We start from the raw sequence: 15,069 nt of genomic DNA on the forward strand, positions 1-15,069 counted from the left end.
AAAAGAGGACGGTTTTTGCTAGTTATTAACAAAATATAATATTTTGTACTTGCTTGATCGGTTTTAAATTGTTTGGTGTAAAAGGCAGAAACTGAAGCATTCAAGTCTTTGTATTTAATTTTTGAAGTACGTTCAAAAGGAATGATTCTATGAAGTCTTTGAATTATTTAGACATGTCTTAATACTAATAACCTTGTATATGTTTGGTATTGTCAAATTTCTTGTAGTGCAATTCACCATACACAAATAATTGAAATCAATGGAGATCTTCTTGATGTAGCAACAAACACTCCAAAAAAAATAACTACAGTTACATATCTTAGCTCTTCGAACACATCCAAATGATCGACAAATCACCGATCAAACCTGACAACCTGGTCACTGTGCTTTTAAGGATGCCCTTGACCTTGAGGCTGCTCTAAGAAGGATGAAGAACATGGAAAATATTTTCACAAAATTATCAAGTGCACTAATACACAAAAGGTTCGGTGTGCTGCCTAGTTAAATGATGAAGATGAAAATTGGTGTGAGAATTTTCAAGTTTGTTGGGATCAACATGGAATATTTTCTGTTGTATTTTGATTTGTCCTTTTAAGACAAGAAATAAGCTGTTTTCTAATCCCTATATCAAACAACTGTGCCTGTCGGAAAATATGCTACTAAATTCGAGGAACTGTCTCGTTTTTATCATTCTTACCGTAATGCTAACAGTGATCATTCAAAGTGATTGAAGATCGTGAATGGACTGCGTTATATCAAGTTGTGACTTTAGACGCGAATTTTTGGTTATAAGAACGTTGTTGCGAATCCAAGTGTAGCATGGAATTCATAAAACACTTGATTTTCCTTCTCTATGAAAAAAAACTATAAATATATGCTCCAACTTTAAATAAATACAAGAAGAGATTGCAAGGGAAAACTAGCTCACAAACAATATCACAATGAAAGAAAATACATAGAAAGAGAAAATAAGTAGAGACATCGATCACATGTATGACAAGCATCAATCCCTGATATGTAGATATTCAATTATTAGTACCATGGTCGATTTTTTTACTGACATCGTCGAATACTGTATAGTGAGGAGGGTCACGAAATGGAATTATAATCAAACTTCTTATCACTGAACTGAACTTTGCTTTCTCCAGTTTTGTGGCCGCATCTGCGAAACCACAAATTGCTTGTATGAATGTAAAATAAAGTGCCAAAAGAGCACCTAATGTAGAAAGTCCCACAGCCCAACTTGTTAAATAGTTATGAACAAGCGAAGCTCTGAATCTCGCACGCCAACAACCCAAATACTCATTCGCCTCATTCACCACGTTGTACAAATATGACTCATTCATATCAGGAACTATTTCTTTAGCTATGTTGTTGATCAATTCCGCGACATGTTCATCACTTCCTAAAGAATGATGAATAACCCCTTTATAATGAAGAGCAGAAACATCATTAGCTGAATTTATGAGTCTGTTTAAGAAAAACATGTAAGTTGTCATGTCTGGATTGCATCTCTTGTGACATTTTTCAAATGCAACTATGTTGCGAAAAACAGTACCTCTGTGATCACCAATGTACAAAGGTGGAATAGTTAGTTCCTTTACCATAATTCCCCATTTTTTTCCAAAGCTTATATCCATCAACTCTCTACTCTCGCAGGCTTTAATTTTCACACCCCCTTCTTTTAGTTCTGTTATTGAATGAATCATCTGGCTCTGACATCCTCTTGGCTCTTCGCCAATGAGTTTCGGTCTTATGTTGTATCTAAGAAGATCAAGAACATGTTCAATTTTGAACTTGTAAGATGTTTGACATTCAGGGGTTTTTCGTGATTCGGATTGAAGCAATCGGTAGAAGAATTTGAAAGAAAGATTGTAGAAACTCATTTGTGGATGAAGACTATTGTTTTTATCGGTTAGCTCGAAAAGTTTTGTTAAAACAAACATTGGAAGTTGGTTTTCAAGCATTATCATCTCGCGACGAATGGTTGGTAACATCCATCTACTAAGAGAAGGAACATGTTTGAATTCGTTATCCGATAAATCCCTCAAGAGTTGAATGATGAAAGAACCATCAACCAACATCATCTTTAGAAACTCATCACTGCTTAATTTGATTTCACCCATGTAACAGTTTCGCGCATTGATTTCTTCTTTCTCAAGAAACTTGCAAGCCTCTTCTAATTTGGATCCATTTGCACCGTTTGGATCGAAGAGACGGTGAAAAAACTTGTTTTTCAGAACTTCCATTTCTTGCAAGTGTTGTGATCCATAATGGTAAGGACCTATTGAGATGTTGCTAGGTATGTAGGCTTTTGGTTCAACATTTAACATATTTGGTGGGACTCTATATATGCACACACTCTCATTTTTTTCTTCAGGCTTTATACTTTGTAACTCTTTCTCCACAAGACCTCTCCAAAATTTTGAACTTTTCACAGCAGTGCCATGAAATTTTCTTTTGATGAGTTTCTGAAAAGTAAAACTCATGAGCTTATTAGAACTCATAGCTGGAAAATTGAGAGCAAGAGAGGTAACAAGTTCTCTTGTCGTCTTCATAATAGAAAATTCATGGCTATTTAATTTGCAACCGGTCAATATTTAATATTCAAGTCAACTTTTGTTATACAAAGTAAAATGTACATAATATTTTACACGTTATTTTTTTTTTTAATAGTCAAGTCTCCTATTTACATTTATATAGTAAATTGTACATAACATTTTACACGTTATTTTTTTTTTAATAGTCAAGTCAACTTTTGTTATACAAAGTAACGTGTAAATTATTATAGGCTAAACTTCACTTTTCGCCCTCTAAGTTTCAAAATGTTGCGATTTTGGTCCCCTATTAAAAGAAATGGCAAAAGTGACCCCCTATGTTTTGGGAAATATGCTCTTTTGACCTCGTAACATAAGGGAAATATGTATTTTGACCCCTTATCTTTACAAAAAGTTGCGATTATGGCCCCTTTTTTGGGACACGTGGCGTCTTCTCAACAATTTTGGGATGAAAGGGGCCAAAATTGCCATTTTTTTAAAAGGGGACCAAAATTGCAACATTTTAAAACATAGGGGGCGAAAAGTGGAGTTTAGCCATTATTATAATTGTACCCCTCATATTGTCAAATAAAAATAATTGTACCCCTCAAAAAAATTATTTTAATCGTAGTCAGTAAACCAACCACATATTCCTGGAATCTTGCCAATTTTAGATTTGCAAAAGTAATTATGACAACTATCATACCGTAGACCTGGTATTTTGCTTGGTTTATTTAATAACAAAAAATTGCAGGTTTATTTCATTGGTTTGATGGTCTAGATAATATAGAAAAAATAAAAAATAAAAAATTACCAACAACTTATTTGAAGTCACGTTATTGTTTTTTATTAAATAATTTTAAGTAATAATTTTGTCTTATGTACCGATAGTCACTTTTTTCTTATGGGTTCAAAGTATTCTTGTTTTTTATATATTTGTGTTTGATAAGGGCAGTTGAGAAATAGGGGGAGATGTGAAAGACTTTCATTCGAAACAAGGGTCTTGTTGTATAAAAATAGCAAGTTGCCAATGACTTTGGAAAAAGGGGATTTTACGATGTAGATGCCTACTTTATAAGTGCCCTTCCAAGAGGTCTTAGAGCTTCCACAATGATGGATGCTACACCTATTTAGCACCAGAATTAATAAACATCTTTATTGTAGAGGGAAAATGTTTGGTGCTTATAGAGAAGGGTGGTTATATAAGCACCCTCTCTTTAATTTTCGTGGGCCATATGTATAAATTGTACACAAATCAATCAACTTTGATGAAATACAATGGCATTGAGTTATTAATATGATCTATTTATTAACTTTTTCTGAGGTGCGGGGTTGGAGAGATTGGATGTTTATTAAGTAATATCATTGAAAATTAAAAAAATAGATGATGTGTATATGCATGACCCACTTAAACATCCAAGATTGAGTGTTCTATTGTAGATGATCTTAGGAATTAGTAATAGGGTAATGCCTTGATTTATTTTATTATAATTTATTTTAAAAAATGAGTGTTATTATAAATGAAGATAAATACCAACCTTATATACGTAAACCTTCCTATTATATGATCCTCCAGTATCTTTGAACAATGCTCCTTTATCTTCATTTAAGGACATACTAGCCATCATCTTATAAAATTGTTGTTGACACATCACTGTTGCTGAAAAACACTAGTAAAGTATTAAAATATTTCTTCGGTAGTTAACTGCCGCAGAAGTTAACCGCCTGCAGTTAACTGCCGCAAAAGCTTCGGCAATTAACTATTGCAAAAACTTCGACAGTTAACTGCCGCGGAGTTTTAAACTTGATATTGTCATTATTATTATTTTTTACTGACCACTGAAATTCCATATTTTTTTTCTAGTTTTCAGCCTCAAAAATTGTGACTGCCAAATTAATTGTGTTTAAATGTTATTCACGTTTATGAATATAAAGGGAAAATGCAATAATTTACATTAATGAATGGTTGATCTTTGTGGAACGGTTACTTTTGTTTTTGGTGGTGTATTTTTTGTTATAACCGGTGCTTATTTACTACTAGGAGATATAATTTGCTATAAATTGGATAAATTGAATTTCCTCGACAGTTGACTGGTGTTTGTCAGCCAACAGTGATGTGTCAACAACAATCTTCATCATCTTAAGCATAGCGTCAGGGATAGAATTGACCCAATCATAGACCTCATCATGGGTTACTACATAATCTCGAGTATTTTCTTTATATATAATATAGATATTAAATTTGTACTCTATAATTTTAAATTTAACTCCAAATCGAAATATATGTAAATGAAATGTCAAACTATTTTTGTGCATTGCAATTTATTTTTTGAGAAAAAAATATTAAAACACAATTATTGATCAAAACAACTTAGACACCATATGATTCCTTCAAAAAAAAAAAAAAACTTAGACACCATATGTGGAATAGAACTCATCCATGTTTATTGCGCAAGATAATTTGATAATTTTATCTCTTTCATTTAAAAAGGGACAATGATGTCCTTACATATAAAAAGGGCAATTAGATCCTTAACAATAATTAGAAAAGAAAATCAAGTCCCGTACAATATTTGAAAATGGACAATTTAGTCCCTTTGATAACAATTTTTTTTTTTGAACAAGCCTTTGATAACAAAATTAATAAATCTTTGTAAAGAGTTTTAAATAAGAAAGACAGTAGTATCCAAAATCAACCACAAGGCAATTACAAAATCTAAAACTTAACTGAATGAGTCTTGACTCGTATATTTTACTAGACATTTTTCTAGAGGAATTTTACTAGGCATATTTGTATGACTAATAATAAAAAAGAAACCCTTGTACTAATTACGAGCTCATTTCCATTTTAAAATAAAGTTTAAAGGTGATAGATTGTTTGTTCAAAGCAACTTTTCACATCACAAACAATGAAAACACTAAGAAATGGAGAATGATAGTTATATAACATCACAACTTTTTCTATTTATTTTTTATTAATCTGATGTGGCAATTCTAAGAGTTTACATTTATAAAATTGATGTTCTGACTTTGAAACCTTCCTAATGAACATGGAAACTTCTAAAAAAAAATCAGCAGTAGTTAACTACCGTTGAGGAAGCCGGCAGCAGTTAACTACCGCTAAAGTCAGCAGTTGTTAACTGCCGCTGCATACTTGGTTAAATTTCCAGCCACTTTCTCCTTCCCTTTTTAAACAAAATTTTTCACTCTTTTTCATCCAATTTCAAATTCATGAATATAAAATGTATGGAATAATATTTAACATGATAAAATTAATACGCAAGAAATAATATAAAAGGTATGTACGAAAATGTCATAGAAATACTAAAATGTACGAAACATGTCATAATAATACATCACCTTCATCATAGTCAAAATGTACACAAAAAAAAAAAAGAAAAAAACCAAATGATAATCAGCCCTACTGTCTACGATGCCTCTGCCCCCTGCGATGCCTGGCAATCTGATACGTAAGGGCAGGGCGACCGGTACTGCCAATCCGAATCACCTCCTAAACAGTATCCTCTTTAGTCATCTTGCCGCTCCTAGACACAATATTATCAGCTATCTGCACCACATCCCTAATGATCGTCAGTGTGTCAGGCATCTCTCTGGCATGCTCCTCCTCTATAATCTGCTCCACGTTCGCCGGCCTATGAGGAGATCCTTCATCAGATGGGAGAATATGAGGGTTAGAGACTTTGAAGAAATTGGGCGCAAATTCGTGCAATTGAAGTTTGGAAAAATTTGGAAGAGAGTTTAGTAGTGTGTTTTAATGTTTATGTTTCTGGAAAAAGGAAAAGTGATGGTTTTGTTCTTGTTTATTCGCAGAACTCAACGGTAGTTAACTACCATTGAGGCCAGCGGCAGTTAACTGCTACTGGCTTCCTCAACGGTAGTTAACTACCGCTGAGGGCTTTTAAGGAATTTTCATGTGTTAATATCATGTTTTTGAAGTTAGAACAGCGATTTTCTTACATTTATTGTCTATGCAAAGTTGTTTTGAACTGATACTCCACCACTTTTAAATTCTAAAAAAAATTACAAGTCCATTTCCCCCTAAATATATTACAAGCCCATCATCTTTCCTTTTTATTTTTATTTTTACAAAACCCATTTTTGGTAAAAATAAATAAATTTCTCGTCTCACATTCAAAATTGTTCTCCTGCATCATTAAAAGATCATTATACCCCCATCGACAGTTAAGTGTTGTTGTACCAATGGTAGTTAAATATCGTTGGGTAACCAACAATAGTTAATTGTCGTTGTTCTCTGATATGCAAACAACAATAGTTGTAATGTCGATCAAGACACAAATCGGTCTGCCTTAGTACCTGTAACTCATAACCACAATTTCAAAAGCAGATTTAATAAGATCCATGAAATGGTTATCAATTATGGTTAAGAAACAGTTTTTGTGATAATATTTATGAAATTGAGACATTGTGTGTTCCTAGTTTGTGATAAAAAATGTAACACACTTCCTACAGATTTTCTTGTGGGAAACTATTATTTCTATTTACCTGTGGAAATAGTTTTGTGGCGGAACTAAATGCGATATGTTCACAATAAATATATTTGCGGGAAGGCATACTCCTCCAACTCTGATTAAAGGTTTCCGGTGGATATTTTTCACCTTTCCTCAAGAAACAATTACCCGTGAAGATATCACCTGAGAACCTTAATCCTTGGCAAAATATGCACGAAATATTTTTCATGCAAAATTTGTACGAAAGTTCGCAGGAAAAATTAATATTTCTAGTAGTAATATGTGATCCCACAGAAGAAGCAGAACATGGGCATGTTCTCATACTTGAAATCAACCGAATTAAACACCATCACTGGTGATGTAGATAAACATTTCAGCTCCAGTGGCCTTTCTGACATTAGTCTATATTTTAATATGTATGTTCTTTGCCTTATCTAGGAACTCATACAAGGGTTGTTTATAAATTTTCCCAAGTATTTCTCTCAAATGCGTACCCATAATAGATGTTTTATAGTGTAGTGGTGAACCCCAGATCTGGATCCACATAGGAACATGATTGAAATCTAAGGAATGTAAGTCAATGCTCTGCCCCAAGCATAAACTACGAAGGCACGAACTAAACATCATAAATGATCCATGGATTTCCTTTCAAGACTCTAAATATCAGATTCATTATTCATATGATTTAATACAATTTTCCCTTTATTTTTTATATTTTGAAACCTTGAGGGTTAAATCAAATCCCCAAAAGAGCACTTTGACACACTTGCTTAGGTATAGAGAATCTTACCAATTAAATTGTTCTTGCACTATTGAATGCAATCTTGCACAGGTTCTTCTTTATAGACAATAAAGGTTCATCATCCAAATCTTCTATTATAGGATTATTGAGATTGTTCTGTCATCATTTCTTGAACGGTTAGCCGGCCTCAACAATATATGTTGGTTTCTTAAAACCACTAGAAGACCGTTCTTCATCTGGAGCATTGTTGCATATATTTTGGAATGTGAAGGAGTGATGGAGTTCTGGTACGTACTAAAACCACCTAAATATTACATTATATTATTTAGGTGCTTATTAACTTATTTTTTAAGTAATCATATAGAGTTCCCCAAAATTCTTGTCAATTTTAGATAGCTTGTTTTTTAGTATCATCATAGCTACTGTCACATGTTTCCAATTTATCTGTATGTTTAAAGATCATGGAATGCTTGCAATATCAATTAATAAGAATTATGAGTATCAGGAAATTTAGAAGCAAGCAAGGAGAGAGAAGGTAGCAAGCCAAGTCAAAGGGTTCAAGAAAACAGAGAAAGTAGATTCTCTAAGCGAGTCAAGTCAGAGAATTGAAGATGGATTGGAAGATAAGATTCCTTAAGCGAGCATAAATTTACTTTAGCGATTTAAGGTGAAATTAGTGACCTGTTGAATGAGCCGACAATTACTTTATACCGAAGAAATCTCAATTCTCTAAGTGAGCACTTGTTTGCTTGGAGAATTTTAACTTTTCTGTGAAATATAAATAGCAACTTAGATTATAAATTTTGGTTTTCTTAAAATTTCTAATGTTACATAAAATAGAGAGTTTGGAAGGCGACCAAAAATGGTGAAGAGGCATTGGAAGATTGTATCATCAAAATTTTAAGCTATTTCGTCTCATTCTCATCTATTTGTACTTGCTACCATGAGTATATGTAAAATTGAGATTAGGTGTAGTTAGCTATGTATATTATGTAAACTCTTGATCTAGATATGTGTGTGTATTGTTTCATTAAACTATATCAATGAAGTTATTTTTGCACTTAATGGTTTTCCAACCTGAAAATCCAAGACTGAACTTTTGGTTTAGGAAGTAATAGAAATAGACTTTTTACATAAGGGATATGGAGTAGTTTTATATGCAGAGGCTAGTTTTTAGACATATAAAGCTATATTTACACTCAAAAACTACTATCCTAACTTAATGTTATTGATGAATTAATTGAGCGAGACATCTGAAGTCGATAGGTATAAAAGATATCTACGTATAGCACTCCCTTAGTCAAAAGATTAATCTCAGTCTGTACGTTGGAGAAGCATTAAGTAAATAAATAAAAACATTGATATAATGAAATATGATTTATATATAACCGGTCATATCAAGTATCTACATTATCTATACTATATGTAAAGAAAGTATACCATTAATATAACATGTTGCGCATACATAACCGCGTTGGTGGTGGTGAGAAAAGGAATAAACCTGATTCATCTTGATGTAGACTTTCACGGCGACGAGGTGGACACCAAAAACAACAAAGGTGATATTGAGGGCAGGAGTGTTGTGACACATCTGATTGTCAACATTGGGATGCTTCCTCCTCTCGTCCCTCCTTCTGTAGAACTCTGTTGTATGCATCTCTCGATCCCATTTTTTTATCGAAACAGATCTGGAGACCGACCTATTTCTCTACCAAAACCACCGAAAACAATCTGTTAGAGTTCTGGAGGATGGTAGTGCGGAGGGCCAGAGCCACTCCTTGCACCACTGCAGTGGTCGCTACGTCTTATCAGAGAATTGTTTGGATGAAAGATAGATGACAGTGCGAACTTAAGGTATAATAATTTTTTTAATACATTTCTACTAAAAATAGGGTACTTCAAGATCGATCGAGTTGTTTTTTTACATGCAGTAGTAGACTTTTTTTTTTAAGGAATGTAGTAGTAGACTTGTTGTTGCTGATAACTTTTGTATCATTGTAAACTTTCTCTCATGTGCATCCAACAAAAAAATCAAAATAAAGTAAGCATAGTTGTTAAGATTTACTTATATTTAGACAGAACTCCAAATTACTAGAAACCTTTTCTATAAGAAACAGGGGGTTACTAAAAAAACCTATGGTTTTGTAGGAATTTAATTGCAATTTTAGTCCTCCTATTTGTTCAATTTATGGATTTTGGTCCCCTAATTTTTAAACCCCGTAATTTTAATCCCATAGTTTTTTCAATTTTAGGAATTGAGGCCAACCTTTCAACTGACTCTGATATGGCACAATTTTAAATGACATGGCATGAACTCAGTACACACATGAAAGTCATGTCATGTCATATTAAACTTAAACTTTTTTTTTTTTGAGGGATAAACTTAAACTTTTTAACATCCAGAAATTGAACAAATGGGGGAGACAAACTTTAATTAAGCTTAAATTTGTTTAAAGCATAAGGTGTGTCAAGAATAGGAAAAGTGCAATAGAATTCACAAAATTAAAAATCGAAACAGCCCAAAGCTACTACAAACCAAAAGATTCAGAGATGAAATGATGTGGCTTATTTGCTGGCCTCAGATTAATGATTCTATTTTCTCAGACAAGCTTCTAAATGTGGAGCAACTCGTAGATAGGATTAAGTCCTCGTGAAAATGGTTTCTTGGCAAGAACTTCGGGAATTCTTGTTTTAATTATGAGTAGGAAGGTGGAACCTATTCTACGTTTGGGCCGATCGAGATTTGTGTAGGGGGTTCAGTATGGTGGTCTATGCTCGAAGGTGGCTTTTCTTGGCAGGGAGGTTTTCCTCCGTTCTTTTGCTTAGGTTCCTTTGTTCAGTCCATTCTTTGTTGCTCTGGTGCTTAAGATGCTTAGCTCCGGATACACGTTTTCGTTGTTTTTGCTTTTGCCTTGATTTGGTTTGTTTATCGTCTCTTCCTGTTTACCTTGTGCTCCGTGTATCTCTTGCTATCTTTAGCTTGTGTTGCTAATATTAATTTGGCATTCAAAAGAATAAAGAAACCATTACTCATGCTCCTAAACACACTTTTTTCAATTAGTAAAAATGTGCTTTGATTTAGGAACGGCTTCTAGTTCTCTGCTTGAATTTGCATGGCCAACATCGTCCCATGGCCGTTCTTGGCTTCTCAGCCACATTATTCGGTTTCTCCATGACAATTGTGGAATTCAACCCCGCTCTTAGCTTATCCTGCTCAGGATCCTCTCCACTTCTCTCACCACCATTCTCCTGCTTCATTTCCTGCCTCAAAGCAACAGCAACATCCCCATCAGATGCGGGTCTCGGCAACCCATCACCAAGCACAAAACGGATCTCCTCAGCACGACGAAGATACCCTGTGCATTTCTGAGTAATAGCTTCTCTGATTTTAGGGTTTTTCTCGTATTTGAGGTGTGTTTTGAAATACTCTAAAGTGTTCATGTATAAAGGAAACGCTTTTGCATAGTTTCCAGCATTATCTTCTTGCACAGCTTGTTTCACGTATTCTATTGCTTGTTCCTTGAAAAAAGCGGAATTAAACCCGGCTCTTACCTTACTCTTCTCAGGATCCTCTCCATCTCCCTCTCCATCTCTCTCCCCATCATTCTTCGGCTTCGTTTCTGGCCTCAAAGTAACAGCAGCATCCCCATTAGAAGCTGGTCCCGGCATACCATCATCAAGCACAAAACGGATCTCCTCAGCACGACGAAGATACTCTGAAAATTTCTGAGTAATAGCTTCTTTGATTTCAGGGTTTTTCTCGTATTTGAGATGTGTTTTGAAATACTCTAAAGCGTTCATGTATAACGGAAACGCTCTTGCGTAGTTTCCAGCATTATCTTCTTGCACAGCTTGTTTCACGTATTCTATTGCTTGCTCCTTGAAATTGCTATACATTTTCTTCTGGTTTTTGTGGGTTTGATTGGTTGTGGTTGGAATGACCAACTCTTAATTAGAATGGGATAAATCAAAATAAAGTATGCATACACTTTTGCCTATTGTTTTCTCATTAACTTTTTTGTTAGACTTCTTTACAATTTTTTTTTGTTTGACTGCCTAAAAAAAACTTTTTGTTTGACTACACTCTTCTAATTAAGCCGGCATAATAGTATATTATTTTTTTTGGTAGAACGGAATAATAGTATGTATATTTTTTTGGGTAGAAGGGAATAATAGTATATATAGCAAACCATTTTTATTTGTCAAAAAAAAAAAAAAAAGCAAACCATTTTTAAGCAATATAATATACCTAAGAAATTAAAAATAAGAAAATTAGGTGAAAGGAACTGAAAATACATTCATATTGTATAATACATTAAACATTTACGATTAGGTATCCTCAGAAAGAAAGAAAAAAAGTACGATTAGGTGAAAATCGTATAAAATAATCACATGTACCTCAACAAAAAAAAAATGCTAAATTACCTTTTTGGTCCTCTAACTATTTAGTTGGTATCGGATTGGTCCTCTAACTAAAAATTGATTTATTTCGGTCCTCTAAGTTTCTAACTGTTACTACATTTAGTCCTTTCTGTTAGTTTTATTCAAATAAACGTTAGGGTTTGTGTTATGTGGGTCCTCTAACTTTATTTATTAGCATCATTTTGGTCATATTCCTTGTTAAGGTATTATGATTAAATAGTGACGGATATTATTGGTAACTGTTATGGTTCATATGTATGTGTGAAATAGGAGGTCAGGTACCCATATAACACAAACCCTAACGTTTATTTAAATAAAACGACTAAATGTAGTAACGGTGAGAAACTTAGAGGACCAAAATAAATCAATTTTTAGTTAGAGGACCAATCTGATACCAACTAAATAGTTAGAGGACCAAAAATGTAATTAAGCCAAAAAAAACTATGAAACGGTGTGTTAACATTATTATAAACTAGCATTTAGACCGTGCCCGTTTGTCTGTCTACTTTTTCTACTGTGTTAACATGTGAAAATATTATTCTCAATTTTTCACCCACGTGTCAAACATCAAATAAGAGTAAGCGAAAGATAAATCTATCATGTGTTGGCGGTAACGGGGGTGGTAACAGCACTGAACTCCATCAACGTTAGTTTAAAGAAAACGGTAAAATTGAAAGTGATTATAAAACTTGATTGATCCTTAAAAAAAAAACTTGATTGAAACGAAAGAAGATACATACTCCTGCCACACTTTTTCGTCTCAAAGGCGTCTGTTATCAAATATGCAAAGAGGAACAATTTATCGATGTGAATGTGTGTTATTTGTTGTGTACAGTTGTATTTTGAAAACTTGTTAACTTCCCTTTTTGTTGTGCTTAGTTAAGAGAGAATTGAAAACGGTCAAAATCTATATTTCAATGTGGGAGTTAGTTTTCAACGTGTCCATAAAAAAAGAAGGATAAAATAGGAAAGAAATTAGTTTTCAAAGTCATAATTCTTTAGATCTAATGATGTTATTATTTTTTTTAAATGTGTTCAATACAATCTGGTATTTCTACTAAAATCTGGAAACTAGCTGAAGATGTGGCCTCCTTAGCTAATAATCTATGGGCTGTCTCATTTGCTTGTCTCCTTACAAATTCAACATAAGAGTTGACATAATATTGTTCAAATATAGTTTTACAATTATGGATAATCATCCCAAATTCTGTAACATCCTAACGTGCAGATGAAAAACTATCCACCACGTTTTTGGCATCAAGCTCAAAATCGATAGATCCCAAGTGTAATTGATGAACCCATTCCAAAGCTGATAACAATCTAAGAGCTTCGCCAACATGCACCTCATAGACTGGAGTAAGCCATTCAGTTTTTACCAAAACAAAAGTACCTGTATCATCTCTTATACAGACTCCTATTCCCACTCTATTAGAAAGCATAGAGAAAAAAGCATCAATATTGCACTTAAATCTCCCTTCAACTGGTTTGATCCATTTCACATTTCCTTCTTGTCGCAACTGTGCACAAGAAGTATTACGAAACCTACGTGCATCTTGCCAAGCATGAAACATAGTTTTTGCTCTCTCAACAACATAGGCTTTAATATCAATTACCTCATTCTACACGTTGTTGTTTCTTTGTTTCCATATATTCCACAACACACAACAAAATAAAGTTGCATCTTCATTAGATAAATAATCATGTACTGCTTTGAAAATAATATTCTTACTATCCATATCTTGTTGTAGCAAAATAGAAATAGAAGAAAAGAATGGAAGCATACTCCAAACATTTAAGCTACTTGAGCATTGAAAAAATAAATGAAGTGTATCCTCACTGCCCACCGTACACAGTGTACAATCCATAGGACATGTGACTCCTTTATCTTTTAGACGTACGCGAGTTGGTAAACAATTCCTACAGATTCGCCCCATAAAGTTTTTTACCTTTGGAGGAATCTTGAGCTTGCAGATTAGATTCCAAGAGCCTTGTACCTTGAAATGAGATGTATCAAGTAATTCTTGCACACAAAAGTGGTATGCACTACGAACAGAGTATTCACCATGATTTTCTTTTTTCAGATGAGTCGATCTTCAGTCACTGATGGATAGAGCGGTGTGTTCACTATATTTTCAACTACCTGGTGATCATATATTGACTGTAGGAAAGGTAGATTCCTTTCTTTGCGGTCATGTAGCATGCAATCTGAGACTCTCTTAGATCAGCTAGAGGGAAATCTCCGTTAGCATGTGGGATAAGTGTAACATCATTTGCAATCCACTTGTTATATCAAACTGAGATATCCTCACCATTACCTATCCTCCATCTACTTCCAGCTTTGAGAATAAATTTAGAATTACATATGTTTCGCCATACAAAGCTAGGCTTATGTCCCAAAGTCGACTCAAAGAAATTGCATCTAGGATAATATTTTGCCTTATAAAGTCGAGCTACCAACGAACCAGGATTTGAATGACCTAATGTTATTAAAAACATGAAAACGCTAATTTTATAACATATGTAGATTTTTTTTTGTGGAAATTGATTTTTTTTGGTGGAGATGATTCAATAATTCTAAGGTCGTATGCTCCATCTCAAATTTGATTCTTTCCGATGTTAATTTGGGAGGACTAATTTAACTTTTGTAAAAAGAAATATTCTAAGATCATAATCTAAAGAACAATTATCTTGTGTCTGATCGTATAGAGAATTTCTGCAAAAGTGCGTTTAGTACATATTATCCGATTAATTCAACCTATTTTTGGACTCACATAGAAAATCTCTTGTGGTTGTGTTTATTTCAATACTTTAAGGTTTATTTTATAGAAAATGCTAACAAATATCTAGGAATTATTGGTTAAGAAAACCAATATGATAA

General features: G+C 33.6%; 2 protein-coding genes across 2 annotated transcripts; both read right to left on the reverse strand.

The window, feature by feature from the left end:
* Positions 1-825: 825 nt before the first annotated feature.
* On the reverse strand, positions 826-2,547 carry LOC11445385 (UPF0481 protein At3g47200). Its single transcript, XM_003594879.4, has one exon. It carries the CDS (start codon positions 2,505-2,507, stop codon positions 1,026-1,028), a length of 1,482 nt encoding a protein of 493 aa, XP_003594927.3. The 5' UTR covers positions 2,508-2,547; the 3' UTR covers positions 826-1,025.
* Positions 2,548-9,817: 7,270 nt separating this feature from the next.
* Positions 9,818-11,746, reverse strand: LOC11443598 (protein SUPPRESSOR OF K(+) TRANSPORT GROWTH DEFECT 1). The gene has a single exon (XM_003594882.4). The coding sequence runs from the start codon at positions 11,664-11,666 to the stop codon at positions 10,848-10,850; it is 819 nt and encodes a 272-aa protein (XP_003594930.1). The 5' UTR covers positions 11,667-11,746; the 3' UTR covers positions 9,818-10,847.
* Between the last annotated feature and the right edge of the window lie 3,323 nt (positions 11,747-15,069).

This window comes from Medicago truncatula, chromosome 2, assembly GCF_003473485.1.
Source record: "Medicago truncatula cultivar Jemalong A17 chromosome 2, MtrunA17r5.0-ANR, whole genome shotgun sequence".
NCBI classification, from domain to species: domain Eukaryota; kingdom Viridiplantae; phylum Streptophyta; class Magnoliopsida; order Fabales; family Fabaceae; genus Medicago; species Medicago truncatula.

Coding starts and splice junctions, on each gene's coding strand:
- LOC11445385 (XM_003594879.4), bottom strand. CDS start 2,507: ATGAGTTCTAATAAGCTCATGAGTTTTACTTTTCAGAAACTCATCAAA.
- LOC11443598 (XM_003594882.4), bottom strand. CDS start 11,666: ATGTATAGCAATTTCAAGGAGCAAGCAATAGAATACGTGAAACAAGCT.